This window comes from Alternaria incomplexa (assembly GCF_024043165.1).
Source record: "Alternaria incomplexa strain BMP 0042 chromosome Unknown scaffold_3, whole genome shotgun sequence".
NCBI classification, from domain to species: domain Eukaryota; kingdom Fungi; phylum Ascomycota; class Dothideomycetes; order Pleosporales; family Pleosporaceae; genus Alternaria; species Alternaria incomplexa.
The window spans coordinates 1999705-2019783 of NW_026249852.1; the positions used below are offsets into that span (position 1 = coordinate 1999705).

At 55.2% G+C, this 20079-nt stretch overlaps 7 protein-coding genes across 7 annotated transcripts; 4 read left to right on the forward strand and 3 right to left on the reverse strand.

Annotated features, from left to right (window-relative positions):
• Window positions 1-1979: 1979 nt before the first annotated feature.
• On the forward strand, window positions 1980-4400 carry J4E90_003050 (uncharacterized protein; the record flags this gene model as incomplete). The annotated part of the gene is made up of 2 exons (XM_051432623.1): window positions 1980-2410; window positions 2459-4400. The coding sequence occupies 2 exons, from the start codon at window positions 1980-1982 to the stop codon at window positions 4398-4400; spliced, it is 2373 nt and encodes a 790-aa protein (XP_051294045.1).
• Window positions 4401-4774: 374 nt separating this feature from the next.
• J4E90_003051 (uncharacterized protein) lies at window positions 4775-6322 on the reverse strand (the record flags this gene model as incomplete). Its single annotated transcript, XM_051432624.1, has 1 exon — window positions 4775-6322. The coding sequence occupies one exon, from the start codon at window positions 6320-6322 to the stop codon at window positions 4775-4777; it is 1548 nt and encodes a 515-aa protein (XP_051294046.1).
• A 359-nt stretch (window positions 6323-6681) lies between these two features.
• On the forward strand, window positions 6682-7629 carry J4E90_003052 (uncharacterized protein; the record flags this gene model as incomplete). Its single annotated transcript, XM_051432625.1, has 1 exon — window positions 6682-7629. The coding sequence occupies one exon, from the start codon at window positions 6682-6684 to the stop codon at window positions 7627-7629; it is 948 nt and encodes a 315-aa protein (XP_051294047.1).
• Window positions 7630-8540: 911 nt separating this feature from the next.
• J4E90_003053 (uncharacterized protein) lies at window positions 8541-10294 on the forward strand (the record flags this gene model as incomplete). The annotated part of the gene is made up of 5 exons (XM_051432626.1): window positions 8541-8767; window positions 8817-8907; window positions 8991-9201; window positions 9257-9681; window positions 9746-10294. The coding sequence occupies 5 exons, from the start codon at window positions 8541-8543 to the stop codon at window positions 10292-10294; spliced, it is 1503 nt and encodes a 500-aa protein (XP_051294048.1).
• A 2024-nt stretch (window positions 10295-12318) lies between these two features.
• J4E90_003054 (uncharacterized protein) lies at window positions 12319-14653 on the reverse strand (the record flags this gene model as incomplete). The annotated part of the gene is made up of 2 exons (XM_051432627.1): window positions 12319-13652; window positions 13723-14653. 2 exons carry the CDS (start codon window positions 14651-14653, stop codon window positions 12319-12321), a joined length of 2265 nt encoding a protein of 754 aa, XP_051294049.1.
• Window positions 14654-15782: 1129 nt separating this feature from the next.
• Window positions 15783-17280, reverse strand: J4E90_003055 (uncharacterized protein; the record flags this gene model as incomplete). The annotated part of the gene is made up of 2 exons (XM_051432628.1): window positions 15783-16491; window positions 16664-17280. 2 exons carry the CDS (start codon window positions 17278-17280, stop codon window positions 15783-15785), a joined length of 1326 nt encoding a protein of 441 aa, XP_051294050.1.
• Window positions 17281-17918: 638 nt separating this feature from the next.
• J4E90_003056 (uncharacterized protein) lies at window positions 17919-18489 on the forward strand (the record flags this gene model as incomplete). The annotated part of the gene is made up of 2 exons (XM_051432629.1): window positions 17919-18140; window positions 18193-18489. 2 exons carry the CDS (start codon window positions 17919-17921, stop codon window positions 18487-18489), a joined length of 519 nt encoding a protein of 172 aa, XP_051294051.1.
• Window positions 18490-20079: the final 1590 nt, after the last annotated feature.

The window sequence follows — 20079 nt, forward strand, 5'->3', positions numbered from 1 at the left end:
CTCCAAATACGTCTTTGATTTCATCTTGCGGCTATTCTCGAAGTGTGTTGGAGTGTTACTCATCGTTGATATAAGCTAGTGACTGGGTGGGTAGTGCAGGAGGTGAATGTATCTGCTTTTTCTGCTCGTTACGTCGCATACCTAGGTAGCATGCTCGTGCGTGTTGCGACAAAATAGCAGGCGGAAGAGTGATTTGCCATGCTGCTGTCCCCGCTGGTTGCTACTTGTCACGTTCTAGACTCGGTGTCTGGAGTCGGGGTTCCTAGTTAGTATTATTACAAATTGGTGCAAGGACTTTGTCCCGACTACATGGAAACCTCAAAGCCAGAGTATCGCTCATGTCCGATACACCACTCTGTGTATCATTTTGCTCGGGCCACTCGCTTCCGCTCTCTAGCCAATCCAAACTCACACATCTCACTTCTCCGGAGATGCCTTCTCTACCTATCGCAGCGCTACCACGTGGCACATGACTTTATACCCTGGCTGTTGAGTCGATCTGACACCACGTTACTTATCTTGCAACGTACGAGTCAACAAACATTGTACCAAATCAGGTGATATCTAGAACGTTCGATGGGGAGTCCCTGGTATGAAGGAGTGCCATGCCGGGATGGATCATGATGGGACGCACTGTTGATCGGAGGATTATAGGAGATCTGTCGTAAAGCAGGGGAGGTCTAGGCACGGATGGGTGGGGGAGGGGATGAAGGTCTCTTGTTGGACGTCGTAAGCTTGGGCGGGTGGGGGCGGCGGAGGGGAGGCAGAGGGGAGGTAGTGGACGTCTCATTCACATGTGAGCTGCGATGGTCAACTGCTTGCACTGCCAAAGATTCCGACAAGATGCACTATCGATCGGGTTATGTATGAGGCATCTGCTCTCAAGAATTCCTACCTAGGTAGGTAGGAATCCGAGGCGTGGTTGAATACTGGAGAGCAAGTGTACGGAAGCCAGAACCATTCAGCGTTTGAGCCCCTGACATGATAGACCACCGGCGGCAGGATGAATCTCGATGAGTGGCGCTGTTGATCGGAGAATAATATGGGAAATCTGTAGTAAAGCATGGGAATTGCAGGCGAAATGCCATCGTTCCACCTCAAACGGGCCGAATGCAAATCACGCCGGCTGTCATGGGTCGACGTGGCTGGGGGGCGGGATGACAGAGTTTTGACGCCCTTATGTCGTTGCAAGTCTGATGTTGAGAGATGCAAGTGAATATGAATAGAATGCTGTAGGTCGCGTCAAAAAGTGGACGTTAGCATTACTACTACTGACAGGACCCAGACGATGTCGCGAGTCATGCTAGCGCGAGGCTAAGCGAATGACGCTGGCGGTGCGGTGAAGTCTACTGATCTCATCGTGAGCGTTCGTACGCGACAGTGCCGACGCTGCCTTGCACACCATCCAACCGCCCGACTCCAGGCTTCCGCCACATCTGAACAGGTTGCGCATACCCTTCGACAGCGCCATCGCCTGCCTGCCCACCCATTGGTCGCCGGTACCCCGGATTTCTCCACCAAAACTTAAACGACCCGACTCATCTTGCTCCGCCGAATGTCTGCCTCGCGGCGCCCTTCTTGATCACCACGCCGCTGCCTTCCAGAACCGCCTTCCAGGTGTTTGTATTTGCGCCCTTTGCTGGAACACCCCCGATTCTTTGTGCGAGTCAACGAACTGTTTCGAACAATCACCCGGTGGTGTAGTAAAACTGCGACAACAAGACAACAATCTGGACTGCGCCGCTACATAATCGTGACGGAATCGCGCGACCTAGGGCCTACGATTAAACTCCATCATTGACTTGGAGTGTCTGTTCGCACTTCCACGGCTTCGCCTCTGCACGGAATTGACAAGGCTGATAGCCGCGCTCGAGGACCCGCGAAGAATCTTTCAGGCCGGCGGGATCACCGGATACACATAGCGGACGCACCCATCAAACATCTCCCTCGCTCCAGCCACACGAGGCGCGCGAGCACTCATGTCGAACCGCAAGCGGCGCGCGCCGGGTGCTTCACCACAGGCACCCACTCAGGCGTACCAGCACGACATCCCCGCGACCGACTCATACATGAACTGGAACGACCCCACGGCTGGCGCAGATATGAACTTCACTGACCCGCCGCTATACGACTACAACGGCCAGAGCATGGGCGGAGGCCACAGCCGCGTCGTGTCGCTCGATGGATACAACGACGGCGCGGAAATGGCGGGGCAATTGGTACGGCGAAACACAAACCAGCAACTTGCACCTGCGCCACGGCGGAATCAGTGGGATGGATTTGCTAGTCCGACGCAACAGTGGGAGACGGTGGATGACGACGAGGAGCTGGAGCAGAAGGCGGCTATTGCCAAGAAGGATGCACAGGCGAAGCGGAAACAGATCCCGCCGTTTGTGCAGAAGTTGAGCAGGTGAGTATCTTTGCAGAGTATACCTGGAACAGTGACTGACGTTGACAGTTTCCTCGATAACAACAAGAACGAAAACCTCATTCGCTGGTCGGACGACGGCAACTCCTTCATCGTGCTCGACGAAGACGAATTTGCGAGGACGCTGATACCCGAGCTTTTCAAGCACAACAACTACGCATCCTTCGTACGGCAACTGAACATGTACGGCTTCCACAAGAAGGTGGGACTCTCGGACAATTCGATGAAAGCCAGCGAGACAAAAGCGAAAGCACCTAGCGAGTACTACAACAAATACTTCAAGCGCGGTCGACAAGAGTTGTTATGGTTGATCCAGAAGCCGAAGAATCCTGTTACCGGACCTAAGCGGAAACGAGACGAAGAAAACAAGGGCGATAGCGACGAAGACCGCAAGTATATTCAAGATACAGGGGGCGGAGGCTACGTTGAGGAAGTAGCCGTCAGAGGAAACGAGCAGATGGCCATGATCCCGCGATCCGAGTACAACAGCCTGCGGGTTGAAGTTAGGGAACTCCAGCAGCAACAAAAGCTCATCTCCAATGTCCTTACCCAGATCAAACGCCAAAATGAGGAGCTTTATTCTCGAGCGACATCGTTCCAAGCGCTGCACGACCGCCACGAGAACTCTATCAATGCCATTTTGACATTCCTCGCCACTTTCTACAATAGGAGCCTAGAGGGTAACGCGAACATGAATCTGGCAGACATGTTCCCCGCGGCACGACAACAACACCACGGCAATGTCGTGGACGTCGACGACTATCCCATGCAGGAAGCACAAAAGTCACCGCAGTTGCAGAGGAACAAGAAACCGCTTGCCATTCTACCAGCGCCGGCTCCGAACCAGGACTACCTCGCTCCAACGACGACAGGTCGCGCCACGACCATGAGCCCAACAGCCCGGCCACTCGCTAGTCCCATCACACGGCCTGGCAGTCGACAATCAGTGTTCAGGCCCTCAGTATCGATGAATCGCCAGCAGTCCCAGTCGTCACCATTTTCCCAACAAGCCAGAGACGGCATAACCCCCTCCCAAGTCAAACCCGACCCCGCCTCCAACCTAGGCCCACTAGCCGACAACTCCGCCATCATGTCCGCCATCCAAAACGCCAACGCCACAGCAACCAACCACTCCGGCACTTCGCAACCCCCACCTTCAGACTTTGACTACGCCGCCGCTTTATCGAATTACCAAACCCAAGACGGTCACGTCCCTCTCACCCCACAACAACGCAACGACGTCCTCTCCCAGATCGTGAACAATACCTCCGCCCAAAACACAAACAACGCGCTTACCAACCCGCATCCGCCTGAAATGGACCGCTTGCTGGGTGACCTAGCGCAGTACCAAGCGACGCAGCAACAACTAGAAATGCTACAAAAGTTGTCCGACCAGCAAAACAGCAAGATCCAACACATCCACGAGCGTATCCTGCCGCTATCCCCCACAGGCCAGATCTCTGGACTTGGCGAGGGCAACGACGGGTATTTCGGCGGCGCAGCCGGCGACGACGGCGGCCTAGGCGAACCCGGTGGTTTCGACCTCAACATGGGCCACTTCGTCAACGACGACGATTTCTTCACCGCAGACGCGAATCCCCCCGATCAAAAAGCTACAAACGGGATTAACGGCATCAACACCAATACCAACGGTGGTGGTCTACCTGATTTCACATTCGATGCTAGTACGCCGTTTGATGTTGATCCCGCGAACGGCGATGCTGGCTTTGATTTTGCGGATGAAGCGAATGGGATTGGGGGCGAGGACCCTGGGTTGCTCGGTGTGGATGATGCGACGGGTGCGAATGGGAATGGGAATATGAATGGCGTGGGTAAGATTGAGAGTACGGCGAGTGGGGGGAGTAGTAATAGTACGAGTCCGGCAGCGACGGTGGAGGAGGTGGAGGATGAGACGAGGAGGGGGATTGGTAGTGGGGGTGGGGGTGGGAGTGCGAAGAGGAGGAGGAGATAGACGGGTGGATATGAGAGATTGTACAAAGACGAAGGGGAACAGGGACGGCAAGGGATGGGATGTTGTATTTGATTTGCGGAGGGATTACGACAGTCACGACTGGATCGAGTGTTCTATCAGCCACGCGTCTTTTTCGCTGGCATTTTTCTTACGGCTGTGTTCTTGTTTGCATGCACATGTCGTGTTTTTTCTTTCTTTTTCTTCTATTCGTAGTAGGAAGAAGGAATGTTAGATACCCCACTTCTTCACATGTTCGCGTTTGCTGGTGTTGTTGGAGATGTGGTGACATACTGAGAGGTCTTCTCAAGTCCTACCTCAATTCCTTGCTGAAGTCGATCGCGATGTAGAGATGATTCATTATTATGTGTGCCCGACTATATAGGTGAAGACTGGCTGTTACCCAGCAAATCGCACCCCGCCGTATCTCTATACCTACCCCACTCGAGATCGAGCCACTCTTGCTGTCCCAGTCTTTCAAACAAACTCACGACTTCTTCACTGGGTCTCCAGTCGCCAATCTGCCACTGCACCACCGGTGGTCTTGGTGCTGCAGCAGCATCGCCGTTCTTCTGCGTCTGACTACCACGCCCAGCAATGAACTTGACACCCCATCTATGCCCCTTCTTCATCCGCAAACCAAATTCCTCTATTTCCCTTTCGTCCGAGGGGTGCCACCACAGATGCGTAAACACCTCCGCATCCTCAAGATCCGGCATGTTGTCGCGAGTCAGCGACGTCGCAAACGCCGCAAGCAGCGGCTCGATGCGCTCTCTGCAGGGCTGGACGCGGAACATGTTTACACCGTATTCGGGTCCGTCGGTGACTTCGTAATCATACTGCGCACAAAGATCTCCGCACTCATTTGGGTCGATCTCATGGGGGTAATGTTCGGTGTCTGAGATCTTATAGCCTCCTTGTTCAGAGTCGTGGGGGTCCTCGCCTCGGGGACCGATGAAGTACCACCGCCCGTCTGGACGCAAGGGATGGAATTCGAGTCTGAAGCGCCGCATTTGTGACCATTGCTGCGGGGTTGGTGCGTCGGGAATGGGGAAGAGGTCGGGAGTCACCATGGCGCGGATGTCGAATGTGCTTAGTTGTGTACCGAGATCACATAGGCCGATGGATACTGGGTCTTTGTCTGCGGGGTGGATCAGGTTGGGTCGGGCTATCGACTGGTCGTGCTTGGGGAGTGAGAAGAAAGGCCAGAAGTGGATTGCGGCTCTGGTCAGGCTGGCGGGGATCCTCTTGCCGCAGAGGTGCTCCTCCTGGTCTATGATGGCAGCGCCGAACTCGTGACGGGCGTCTCGTAAGGGACCTTCCCACGGCCAGGTCCAATGCTCGCGCATCACCTTGCTCGAAATGGCGGAAGGCATGGGTCTTTCCCATAACCAGCGGGCGGTCCATTCTTGGATAGCTGGCAGGTGGACGAGGCATTGCAGTGGTACGAGGGGAGATAGAGGGCGTATGTCTCTTGCGGTATCGGCTTCGAAGCCACACGCTGACCTGATGGATAGGCTGCTTATGAAGGGTAGATCTGGTAGTGTCTTTGGGTTGTGCAGCTGCAGGCGATGTGAGTGGTGTCTGTGGTGGTAGCATACCAGATATTCTAGGTCGTCTGTGTCGTACTTTTGTGTCTCGATTTCGAGACTGAGGGCGATGCTGGCTGGCGGGTCTTCAGCTGCTTTATACGCAGCGGCACTCTGCTCGTAAACGGCATGGATGCGTGCGGATATGTGGGCGCTGATGGCGAGGGTTTCCTCTGCAGGTTCATGGCATGGTAGTGGCGGGTCTGCTTGTTCATCGACGAGGATGAGCGGTAGTGGGAGCCAGTATTGTAAACACCCGTACTTTTCGTTGAAGGCTGCTTTGACTTGTTCGAAGAGTTCACGTTCGAAATCGGGGTCCGTCTCCCGGAGCGGCATATTGGTTCATGACCTAGCATGCTATTACAACGTTGCGTGATAGGCTCTGCCTAGGCCCCGCCTCTAGTCTCTCCCACCTGCAGGGTGTTAGAGACGCAGACGCACGTGGGGTGCTCCGCACTGCGCTTGATCTCACACGTCGCTGCACTCGACTGTGCCATGACTTACGTTCCTCCTGCGGCTTAATGTGCATGACTCGGCCGCCCGTTTGCGTGTCCGGCCCGTTCAGACGGGTAGGCGTCAGTCACTCATAGTAGGCCAGACGGGTAGCCGTGATGACGGGAGTGGTGACGGGAATGGTGACGGGAGTGCGAAGATATAGATAGCAACATGGCTGTTCGGGGCCGGCATCGCACACCATGAGCGCAACACTTGCACCCCCCAGCGTCGACGTCGGCACCCTGTCGCCCGCGCCCGCACCCGCCAAGTCACGTGCCTCCACAGCCACGAAGAAACAGACCCCAACCGCCCTAGTCTCGCTGCTATCCGGTGCCGTCGCGGGCGGCGTCGAGGCCACAGCAACCTATCCCTTCGAGTTTGCCAAGACGCGCGCCCAACTGCAGGCCGGCAGCGGTGGCCCCAAGAACCCCTTCGCCGTGGTCGCTCATGTCGCCCGCACCCATGGCGTCGGCGCCATCTACACGGGCTGCTCCACGCTGATAGTGGGCACCGCTTTCAAAGCTGGCGTGCGCTTCCTCTCCTTCGACTCGATCCGCAACCGCCTCGCTGACGAGCATGGCGTGCTGTCTCCCGCGCGCGGCGTGCTGGCAGGAATGCTAGCCGGCTGCGTCGAGAGCATCGTCGCTGTCACGCCTACGGAGCGCGTCAAGACGGCCCTGATCGACAACGCGAAGAGCACCAGTGCTGCGCGCTATCGCGGGGGCCTCCACGCCACCCAAATGATCCTCCACACTCACGGCCTGCCTGGCCTATATCGCGGGCTCGTCTCCACCACCATGAAGCAGTCAGCCACCTCTGCCGTCCGTATGGGCTCCTACAATGTCTTGAAGGATGTCGCGCGCCAGAAGAACTTGCCGCAGAATAGCTTCGTCACGTTCGGGCTGGGTGCCATAGCCGGCACCGTTACTGTCTATGCAACACAGCCTTTCGATACCATCAAGACGCGCGCCCAGAGCGCACAAGGCGCGAGTACAATGGAGGCCTTTTGGAGCGTTATGCAACATGCTGGCGTTCGCGGTTTCTGGAGTGGAAGCACGATGCGACTGGGTCGATTGGTCTTCAGTGGCGGCATAGTCTTTACTGTATATGAGAAGCTAGCAGCTCTTATGACTCCGTCATCGTTATAGACCTCGGGTGTTTTCAGTGGCGTTGATTGATATCCATGGAATCTTGCTTTGCTCCATGTCGTCTAGTGTTACGATAGATATACCATTATTATTACTACCAATGTTGTGTATCAAACCGCATACCGCTGGGCTCAAACTAAGGACTACACATGATATTATGATCAAACACCTGTGGATAGACGCGCTATGCTGCATAGCTTTGATGGCCTTCAACAGAGTAGTTGCGTTTTGTTGTATTGTGATAGTAGATTGGAATAATCCTGACTGTGCACGATCCGACGTGCTAGGGTGGGGCACTTTGAGCGCCTTATCTGGTCCGATAACCGACGGGCTGGTACAACGTCGTTCATCGCACGTGGCCAACGCTGCATCTTCTCCTGGCTTTCACGAACGCCGCATCTGACGCTCTGGCATCTCCCGCGGCAATGTCATGCGAGGGCGACCCCATGGCAATCGCAGTCTAACGTCCAGCCGCGGGACGGCAAGGGCTACCTACACATCCCGCGGCAACGCATGCGGCTTCGACTTACCCGCGGGAAGGAAGGGCTCGCTTCGAGGCATGGCGTGTCAACAACGCTCCGAGATCCTTCGCGTACCGGCATCCCCTCGCTCTAGCTTCTTGGAACCAGCCTTAGTTGCCAAACGGGGACTGACAGTGGCGCATATCCACTGCCATGGTTCGCCGTTTCCTGGGGCCCCGCATTCCCCAGGCCTGTTCACGTTCTTAGCCTTTTCTCTAGACCCTTGGTATGCTTGCTAGACGCCTTTGGCAACTGAATCCGCAAGATAGCCCGCGACCAATCGTGCAAAGGCTTTTCAAATGGCAAATTATCTATATAACGACGAGGTTGGTGTCGTGATGATGCATCATCCATTCACAGCTCGGTCATCGACGCACTCAACACAGCAACATGACGAACACCAACGAGAAGATGACGAGCATCGACGAGAAGATGGCAGGTGCTGAGTTCAAGGAGGTAGCTCCAGAATCTGGACCCATCACACCGCAGCAGATTCAGGCTCGCTTTGAAACATTGAGAGATTTGAGCCAGGAAGAAATGGATGCGTTGAACAAGAGACTTGTCAAGCGACTTGATTGGAGACTCATGCCATGCATCACTCTGATGTTTCTCATGAAGTAAGATTTCCGAAGCGTACTTTTGCATCGTTGTGCTTACCAGACCTAGCTACCTTGACCGCATCAACGTGTCCAACGCACGCCTGGCTGGGCTACAAAAGGACTTGCACATGAGCGACACTATTTGGAATACGGGTATAGTGCGTTCCTCCCGCAATCACAAGGCCACCCCTACACATGATGATCTTGAGAGCCTACGCTAACGTTGTACCTCTACCTCCAGTCCACTTTCTACGTCGGCTATCTCGTTGGCCAACTCCCCGGTAACCTGTGGCTCGCAAAGGCCGACCCAAGATGGCTTCTGCCGTCCATGATGATGGCATGGAGTACAGCGACAATCTGTATGCCAGCAATGACCAGTGGAGCTGGCTTCGCCGTGTGTCGCTTCTTCATCGGCTTGTCCGAGGCGCCTTTCTTCCCCGGTATCACGCTGAGTATGTCCAAGTGCACTAAGCCATCAATTGAAGACCTGGAGCTGACGCGCAACAGTGACATCTTCCTGGTACACCAAAGAAGAGAACCCCATGCGCATGGCTATCTGGCATGCCGGAAATACCATGTCGAATATCTTGTCTGGGTTCTTGGCTGCCGGCATCTTGACAAATATGGACGAGGTTCTCGGACTCCACGCATGGCAATGGTTCTTCATCATCGAAGGCGCTGCATCTATTCTTGTGGCCGCTGGTGCCTACTTCCTGCTTCCCTCGTGGCCGCACAACACCAAATGGTTGACCCCGGAAGAGAGCGAAATGGCCATGTACCGCGTTCAAGTGTCCAACGGCGGCCATGACGAGGGCGTCGGCGGCACATGGGATGGTGTTAAAGCCGCAGCCGCAGATCCATTTACCTGGTACTTCTGTCTGATGCACTTCGCCCTCGTAACAGCGCAAAGCTTCAAGGACTTCCTGCCATCGGTACGTCCCCGTGTCAAGCACCACTGTGCTACTTATCCTCCGCGTGCTAACCCCAAGAAAACAGATCATGAAGACATTCCACTTCTCCGAACTAACCACCTACCTCGTCCAAGCCCCTCCCTACGCCATCGCTTATGCCTTCGCCTGCGGAATGGCCTACACATCCGGCCGCTTCCAAGAATCCTACTACCACATCGTGCTCCCCATCGTCATGTCCGCCGTCGGCTGCGCCGCCCTCATCGGCACCCTCAACATCGGCGCCCGCTACGTCGGTCTCATCCTGCTCATCAGCGGCACCTACTCCGGCCTCAACCTGCAATTGAGCTGGGAGACGACGCTTGTCCCCGCGCCTAGGAGCAAGAAGGCGGCGCTTATTGCGATTGCGAATTGCATTAGTCAGACGAGCCATTGGTTTAGTCCGTACTTCTTTCCGACGAACCAGGAGCCGTTTTATCGGCTGGGTGGGGGGTTGATTCTGTTTGGGTGCGCGGCTTGTGTCGTTAGTGCGACGTTGGTTAAGATGAGGGCGAAGAGTTTGAATAGGAGGTTGGATGAGGCGGAGGGGTGGAGTGAGCATACGGGTGTTGAGAGGGGGTGGCGGCATGTTTACTAGTTAGCTGGGGAAGGAAGAGTAGCTGGTCTAAGATAACAGGATGGAGTTTACGAATTTACGAATGGGTGTTACCTAGTATTTGGTTGTATAAACAATGATTCAACGTACGTACATACTTCGCAGATCAGCAGGCAAGGGTGCTTTTATGAGTCCCCGTACTAACGACATAAAGACTACTGTTGACAAGTCTTTTACTGAACATGTTGTGAATGTCAATGCTAGTTTTTAGCACTCCCGACGACTACAAAAACGCGGAGACAGACGAGGGCATCGTTACTTCGTCTATGACTGACTACTTCCCAGTTGCATCCTTCAGAAGCTTCTAGCACCTGAATACGCGGCGGAGGTAGACACAGCACCTCGTAGTATAATGAAGAACAATGTAATGGATGACCTCGGAAGTGTTGGAGTTACCAAGGTAGTTGTTCGCTTAGTAAGAGAAGTTAGGGCTGACGTCGGGTGGTCAGTGCTTCATGCCACTTCCGTCGCGTCTGACATCGTGACCCCCTGCACACACACGACACCACGAAGCTTGTTGCTCATCCACAAGGATGCTAGTTGAGAGACGTACGAATCCTTCTTGCCACTACGCCGCATGCGTCCGCGCGCCGCGCACTTTGGGCACCGGAATGTCTGATTTAGCATCGGCACTTTCCTCTGGTAACGAGAGAAGCATCGTCGTCAGCCCGTGCTCACAGCACGGATGCCGCCGGTAGCGCACTTCCGTTGCTGCCTTCTGGTCATCTAATCTCAGCTCTGCTCCCTCCGGACGAACCACACGCCCCAGCCGTCCTGTGACCGCGAAGCTATGTGCGCCGGTGAGACATCACCAGGATGATAGCAGCCGTCCCTGGACTGTCATTCGGTAGCCAAGAAGTATACCTGGACGTAAACCACGAGGCTTTGCTGTGGCTTCGTGTCCGCCGTCCTCCTCCTTGCTCGTATGCGGGTGTCTGCGGCCAGTGGAAGAGTATCACGGCACCAATGAGACTGTTTCTCACAACTATCTTCGATGATTTGACGACGCTGATCAGCTTCTTTTGACATGGCCGCTAAGCGCGTCAGAGGAAGAACAGCCGTTATGCTTCACACCAGGCAAGGATCGTATCCCACTAGTCCCGGGCTTCGAGACGGTGTCTACAGAGCAGGCTCGTCGCGGATGTTGCGACCTGTCCAGAGGGTCAACAACTCCCTTTATATGCCGTCATTTCGATATCTTGGAACACTCATGTGTCTTTTCATTCCCTTCCACGTACCTTGCGCGAACTTGTTTCAAGACGACACCATCATCGGTCCGAACACCAGCCCCACAGTATGTGTATTCGAGTAGTCGAGAAGTTTCCTGTTTGTGGATGTATCTACCACACGCATTCGGTGGATCGATGCGCTTACTATGGTCGGCATCCTGTGGTTGACAAAGTCGTCTGGGTTGGGGCTGCTTGTCAGCATCACAAGACGTGCTGATACAACTCACCTACATGGCTTCATTGGGGCTTGATGTCTCGGTTCCCTCGCTGCCAACTGACGATGCCATGACTAAGGACAATACCTCTCACATCAAAGCGATGATATCCTGGGTTAAGACCAACTTCGGTGATCAAGTCGGAGGCTTTTGCACAAAGACAGGCAACAGGATATTGGTAAGACGTGATCTGTATGTTTGTGGTCGGATTCAGAGGACTATCTACTAACTGATGGGCGCAGACTAAGGCTAGATTGGCGATAATCGCCCTCTGGCCATGACAGAAGTCCACCGAAAGGGACGTCTGAGTACGGTCAACCTCCAACCCATGTTCGGTCACAACCGCTCCGCCAGTGACGGAGGCATGTACCACCATCATGGACAGCGCCATTCTCATTCCAACTTGAAACGCCTCCGGAACTGCCACTACACGTGTGCGCCATTCATCACATCGACTGCTATATTGCTTTCCGGATGTCAACGTAGTACAAAGACCACCGAAACAGTCGTCCAAGCAGTCTCTCAAGATGAACGCGGCCAGATAATGGAATAAATCCATCACTCACTGCTGCACAATGTTCTGGCGTTTGGGATATCTCTCCTCGTCCTGCCGAGTCGGACTGGTGACGACACCCTCCCTTCTCCCACGTTCTTCACGCCTCCCCGTACGACTCGACTCGCTACCGGCTGACGACGCAGGACGTGACCGACCGCGGTTGTGGAATGATCGGATACTCTGCATAATTCTATGAGAAGCACGATCCTTTTCCCGGGGCTGAACACCTCCGGCGTCGCTGTTCTCTGATTGCCTAGGCAGAGCGGGTGGGATGGAAACACTTCTCTTCGTCTTTGCAGCACCGCCGCTGTATACTGAGGATGATCTCGACGTAACGTGTTGACGTGGTCTCGGCTGCTCGACGACAGGGGTATACTCTTCAGTCACGTAAAGTGCTGTCCCAACGCTCGTGCTACGCGCTCTGGACGGACTCCCCACAATGGTATCAAGGCTGGTTGAGGTGCGGTACTGCTCAGATTGGACCGGAAACGGCTCATCCACGGGTACATCGGACATGTCGTCATCCACCATCAGTGCCTTTCTCGCGAGCTCTTCGAGATGTTCTTCTGCCGTCATCCTTCCTAGGACCTTTCCTTTGGCCTGTCCACGGTACCGGGTAGGCAGTAAACGCACCGTCGAGATGGAGGTTCCTACAGCACGCCTCACGCACTCGAGGCGCTCGATATCGCGCCTCAGCTCCTGCTGTTCCAAGAGCAAGTACTGCATCGTGTCGACATCGGATATCATTCGCGGATGATGCGTTCCACACGACATGTTTCCCGGTGCCTTGAGGTTGTGGCCGTAGTGGCACCTGAGCGCATCGACGACATGTGGCTCTTTCCTCAAGATCCTGTCTTCCTCCAGCGCCGCCTCGAGCACCGCTCTGTTGTTGTCGTAGTGCATACCTCTTGCTTTGAGCGAGTCGTCTTTGAGCGGCAGATCTTGGCTCATACTAGCCATCTCAACAGCTCGAAGCTCGTGGTACTTTGACCGGTATGTCCAGGGCGTGAAGATGCTTGGCGAAGGAAGCTTGTTCCTCAGTCGGTCGTGTAGCGGCAACGTGACGTATTCGCAGCGGTCACAGGCGGGCGGCGGAGATGCGTCGGCATCTGGGTCATCGATACAAATTGCTCGCTTCCTGCGATCCTCGTTCAAGACCTCGGTGTTGTCGAAGAATCCGCCTTCGACTTTGTGCTTGGGGTACACGCTGTTGATGAGGACCTGCATGACTTTGTCTCTGTTAGCTTTTCGCTCCGAGAACTCAGTTGGCTCGCTGTGTTCGTCGCGGGCGGGCATCTTGCTGCGGTGGTAGTCCATGTTGTCGGAGGGGTAGCCCAGGACTGTGAGATGGCATTTGTCAGTATCGGCACACTGGAAGCATACATGGAGGAGGGATGCGAGAGCACGTACCTTGCTTCTTCTCCCGAAGTGCATCATCACCCGCCTCGTTCACATGGGCCAGCACACCATCCCAATACTCCCTCGCCTCCTCTTCTTGCCCGGCATCGGGCGACGCAAGCCAGGAATCAGATGGTGCAACGGACGGGCTGACTGCAACGACATCCTCATTCTCCCCATTCCAAAGCCGTGCATCACGTCGAGTGCCCGCCTCGGAACCCGGAGGAAACACACCCGGAGGCCAAGCCACAGACGGTATTCTCGACGCCACAGCATGGTCCTCCTCTTCTTCTACCGTATCACGTATCATAGTCTGACTGCGTCCCCTCCTCTCCCCCAAATCCTCATTCCCTTCTTCCATCAGCTCAGCATCGCCCTCATCATCCCCAACACAAAACTTCTTCGTAGCAGCATCATAGTACTTTCCAAACCCCATCAACGTCGGATCCACAGACGTGCTCCGCCCCTTTGCCGCACCGCGCGTGGGTGAGCGCGCAGACGCGGTGCGTGCTTCGTAGGACGCGATGCGGGAAGAGAGGAGGTTGCTCGTGCTTGTGCTGGGGCTTGGGTTCGGAGTGGGCTTGACATTGACGGTTCTAGGGAGACGGGAGGGCGTTGGTGGAGATGGAGAGGATGGCGCTGCGTGCTTTGCTTTGGACGCGGAGGTGTTGGAGGGTTTGTTGGTGTTGGTGTTGGTTTCCTTGCCGGTGCTGGAGAAGGGAGGGGGTGGCGAGGATGTGGGTGTTTCGGGTGCGTCGTGGAAGTGGGAGGGGGTGGGAATGGAGCTTGAAGAGGAGGATGGAGATGGCCATGGGGAGGGAGTGTAGGTGTAGTTGGTGGTGTTGGTGTTGGGTAGACCAGGTGAAGATGCGGATGGTGTGGCGGGGAATGCGAAGTCTTCTTCTGCGGTGGCTCGGAACTTGGAGGTGTTGCGTCGGGGCATGGTTGCTCGCTCACTGACTCACAAGTGAGTGCGGTGCTTGTGACGAGAGAAGTGGTAGGGTGATGTAGGACGATGTCTTGCCGTCTTGTATCCCACTTTGCTGTAGGGTACAAGATACCGGAGTTCAGTGTTGGAAACTGAGATGAAGAAGGAGGAAACGTCTCCCCTCAGTACTATGGCAGTGCAGAACCCGTCTTTACAACCCCCCTCTCTGCCACTCAATAGATCATCCTCACCTCATTCCTTACACATCGACCGCCTGCTTTGAGTATCAGGGTACTATACTGATGTCGAGAACAGCTAAATCCTCCGGATCAGGGTCTTGACGCTGTAATCACGCACCTCAACACCCCTTCACACAAACTAACCGACCTCTCATACTTATACTCCGCAGCACAATCCCACTATGAAAAAATACAGGGAAACTGGCGTTAAGAAGAGAAAAAAGTGGAAAGACAGTTCAACAAGGAAAGTAAGCAGATCAGGCGTGAAGTTAGAAGGATCTTTGCGCAGATACGGCTTCCTTCATGTCAGTGCAAGTACCCGAATTTCGCAGACAAACAAGGGTTCACTCACGGCCATACTTCCACGCTGTTCATACATCACCCAGACCCTTGACTTTACCCACCATTCGTCTCCACGCCTTTCCCCCACATCGAATCCCAAAACAGGAGGCAAAGCACAACCAACTGCATACTCATAATCGCCGCAAATATATCGAATAAATATACACACCAAGAAATGCTACCACTATGGGGTATTGAACTATACGGAAACCAAGAAAAAAAAGCCCGTAAACTCGTGAATAGCCCGCTTTCGTATGCTTCTTGCCAGAACACGCCTTTGGAACTCCTCATAACACCCTTCTCATAGCCCTGGGAACCAAAACAATTCGTACGATCCCTGAAAACACATGTAGCCAAAGCCCAACGCCGAAGCTCGTCCATCTTTTCCCATCTTCTCACCATTCTCACCACCTTCCAGACAGCAGACTTCAGTCTTTTCCACTCCACCCCCCGTCCCCTCATACCAGGCGTAAAGCCATCACCGCCGCACATCCACCTCCCATCTAATAAACCTCCCCATGTTCCTCCTTCGGCTTATACATAATCGTAGTCAAAAACTGTCCTCATATTAGCATCATCCCCATCATCCACGCACCCCACAAACACGCAATTCCACATACCTTCTGTTTATACCTCGTCGTAGCACTAGTAGCCAAAATGTTATCCTTAATACTGCTCGTCGCCAGATGATTCAGCACAGTATGATTCGGATGAATCAACACACTGCTATCATCCTTCATCGGCGTGGTTCCGTTCAATATACTTTTACCCAGGAAACCAGGGAGGGAGGGCGGCGCGGGCAGGTTATTCGTCATGGCGTTTGCGCGCGCGAAACGGGATGATTCCTCGGGCGCATCGAGATCGAGGAGGTAGCGGGGGATGTTTTGGTGGTATTTCTTTGTTGGTTCTGGGACGACGGGTTTGGCGGGTTCGATTGGGGGTGCGGTGATGGAGGCGGGGTCTAGATCGGGGGTCGGGGGTAGGATTTGGGGCGGGTACATGCCGGCTGGGGCTTCGCGTTCTTGGACGGGGGTTGCGGCATCGAGGGGGTCGGTGGCTGCGGCGGTGTCTTTGGCTGGGGGGCTGGCGGGGAGGGGGGTGAGTTCTGGGTAGGGGACTTCGATGTAGTTTACGAGGATGTTGGTGTAGTCTACGGCGGTGGGGAGCTTGTCGCTTGTGCGCATGTCGTTGTCGACGAGGAAGGTGAGGTGGTGGGTTCCTGGGGTGACGGAGACGTAGGCGGAGAGGGCATCTTTTTTCTTGCTGGGGCCGCTGGGAGATGTTAGTACTGTCGGTGTGTGGTGTAACCTCGAAGTCGGCAGATGCAGAATCGAGTTCGAGGCGCAACCCTCGTATACGTCTGCCTGCATCTACCGTTCTAGCCAGGCGCATGACTGTCCCACCAATCATGCCTGAGACACCCCAAGAAATCGAAACCACTTACTTCCTATGCAACTTATATTTCCGATTCCACCCCGCAAACGTCCCGGTGACATAAACCCTCTCCCCACTCCCCTCCCATTCAATCAGCGTCGGCACAGTCGGCCTCCCCTGCCCCGGCCCCTTGAACTCCTCGCCCAGATCCTCATCATCCGCCGTCGTCGTACTCAGCATACTCGATCTGCGCGGCAACATGCCATCGGCGTCGCTCTCGTGGACGGGCGTCCATATCTCCTGGGGCGAGATGATGGGGCTGCCGGGGGTGTGTACTTCTTCTTCTATGGGGAGGGGGAGGCGCGGTGGGCGCGAGAATTGGGATGCGGGAGGGAGGTAGTCGGAGGCGGAGGCTGGGTCGAGGGAGGAGGGGATGGCGGAGGTGAGGGGTGGGGAGGAGCTTGATGCGAGGGCGGAGGGGACGTCGACGGGGGCGGTGGGCGAGGGCGCGCGGGGTGAGGTTTCTGTCGAGGGCGCTGGGTCCATGGGCGCTGCGTCGGGTACAGGCGCTGGTTGCGGGGGAGTCGCATCGCGGGAGGCGGCATGGGCTTGCTTGTCCTTGTCCTTGTCCTTGTCCCTGTCGCTGCGGAAGTGGGCGCCCTTCTGGCTGCTCTGCTCGTTGCCCATGGCGGCGTCGTGGTGGGCCGAGTGGTTGCGGGCGGCGTGGTTGTTGTTGTAGTGGTCCTGGGCGGCCTGCAGCTGCGAGGTAATGGCCCTGGTGCTAGTTCCCACGGTTTGCGCTCTCCCACGCGAGATGGGGCGGGTCGACGTGGGATGGCTCTCAGCATCGACGAGGCTCACGCTGGGAGCCGCGGGGGCTTTGGCCGCACTCAGCGCCTGGATCGACTCGCGGCGGCGGGCGCTGTGGTGCTGGCTGTGCGGCGGGTGAAGGTGCGGCAGGTGGTGGTGGTGTTGGGGTCGCTCGTGCCCGTGGCCGCCGCTGTGATTGCCGTGGCCATGTGATGCAGTCACGTTGTTGGTGGGCGAGGCCGGGTTCGACGTCGGCGTCGTCGACCGCGAATTCTGGTTCCCCATGGATACGCCCGCTGGATGTGCACGAGGGCGACGTTACAGGACTGGAGCTGGAGCTGGCCCCGGCCGCTGGATTGCATGCAGCGCCTCACAGGGATTAGCATTTCCATGGCTGCACCCATCGCCGATAGCTCAATGCACGAGCCAATGACACCTATCGTGGGGCAGTCGGCCCTGTATCGTGAGTCGCGCCCGTCCACCACCAACGCGTCAACACATCTGCCCGCGCGGATATGGACGCGAGCACCGTCTTCTCAGTCGTCGCACGCATCGCTGTGCAGCTGGCACACGTCATTTGGTTTCCCATCAACAAACTCATCAATCTCGTCGTCATCCTATTACTTCCATTCTACAACGTCATCACATTCGTCCTGCTACCCTTCATCCACCTCGGGCAGTCAATCATCAGAGTGTTATCAATCCCATTTAGCGTCAAGTGGTTGGAGAGGATCGAGGTATTCAATCTTGATCCATTGCGCATAATCTTTACCATACTAATCTATAAAGACACTCTATGTCTACTTCGGAACTGCCAGCCTCATAGGATGCATCACCGGCACCATCATCTTTGTCATCTTCAGATTCCTGTCATCGACCCTCAAAATCGACGCACCCATCGTGCCCAAGGAGCCTGAACAGGGAAGAACAGCCGCCGAGTACAGGGCTGCGCGGCGTGTGAAGAGGGAGGAACCCATCGACCATTCACCGAGTGCGACGCCCGTGGTGTTGAAAAAGGTTGCTGGGCCTCGCAGGCGGGGTCTGCTCTCACAAGCCATCATCGAAGAAGAGGACTCCGACTTTTGACCTCACCCAGCCTGGTCAGACGATGTTGTTGGGAACAGATACCAGAGTAGAATGACCAGAGTCTCTCCATTGTGAATCTGAACGTATGCTGGGGCTCCGATGAAGCGTGGTCGATGTGTGATCTTTGCTGAGATCTGGCCTGCTTGGAAACCTCCCTTCGTCATCTTTGTCTGCATCGTCCGAAAACAGGTTCAAGGAAAGGTCCGACGTTGAAGTTTTCTTCCGCATAGGAGGCTGTGCTGCAGGTCGTGGAACTTGCGGACACGTGTTTTGACGTGCCGGTGGCCTACAGCATGTCAGATATGAGTGAAAGAAAGGCTCGTTACTCACGCCGCAGAACCGCCCTCTTTCTCGTCGGTACCAGCCAATGTGAGCCAGTGGAAGACCACAGCAGCCCACGTGACTGTTGACATTCGGTTAGCCAGATTCACCACAAGCTGGTGGTGAAAGTACCATCCAACGTGCAAATCGTATAGCAGACCTGTCGCCACCAGAACACGTCAGTAAATGCCTTCGTGTTCACTCAGAGCTCAACGAACAAAGGCCAGTTCGTTTCCCTGCAGAATGCACAGAGAGGCAAGATTCGCGCCAGTCGGCACGATAACAAGGACTGTTCCCCAAAACGTCTTCCACAGCAGAGTTTCGACTTTCTTTGCCATGACTTCGTTTGATCGATGAAGGTTCGGCGTGGCTTTGTTCTTTGTCCGACTGCAAACATTGCCGATCCACAGTGCTAATCGGCTCGGGAAACTGGCGCTCGAGGTTTGGCCGCCTCTGACCAAAGGGCTCAAGAGGTAAACAAACACAAGCGTGAGGTAGACGTTGATGACGATATCGCATGTCAAGAGCGGGACGCCCGTGTATCGCTTGACACCGATGCGGCAACGTCCATCGTCGGAGATCCAGAATACCGGTAGGATGAACGCGACACATCCAATGGTACCGAGGCTCACTACGATGCCAATTGTGCTGTATAGCCATAACGGATCATGATAGCGCGTCATGTAAGGTGCTCGTAGGGCGTGCGCTCGCTCGACGAGAAAGAGATACCTATCCACCAAGCCGGGAATTAGTTTTTCCAATCCATCCATGATCTTTCTAGAAGGAACCGCCTCACATGCTCACTTTACTGCCGGCATAGAAAACGATGCACAGTCTCATGGCGACCTTGCAGACAGCGTTTGTTCCTAGCCCTAGGCCGTTATTTACGACTGCGGCCGAGAAAGCGAAGCCAATCGAGGGGAAGTAGAGGATGAAGACATAGACCTGGGTCAAGGTTATGCGATTGAAAGGCTGGCGGTCAAGTATTCGAACGCGATATCCTGTTCGTGTCAGTTGTACGTTGCATCTAGATGAAGCGAGCAGTCTTGCGTACCAAGTAGCCCAGATAGCAGGATGACGCAGAACTTGGAGGTTACAACAAATGATGTACGTGGTCCAGGCGGTTCCCCAGGATAAACATCCGCTCTGTCTGGCAATGTAGGTCTATCGATCGAGATGGCCGCCGATAAGACCGCGGCTACTAGCAACGTCCATAGTCCGAGTGGGATCAACATCGTGGTAGGAGTTGTTGTGCAGAATACCAGCTGA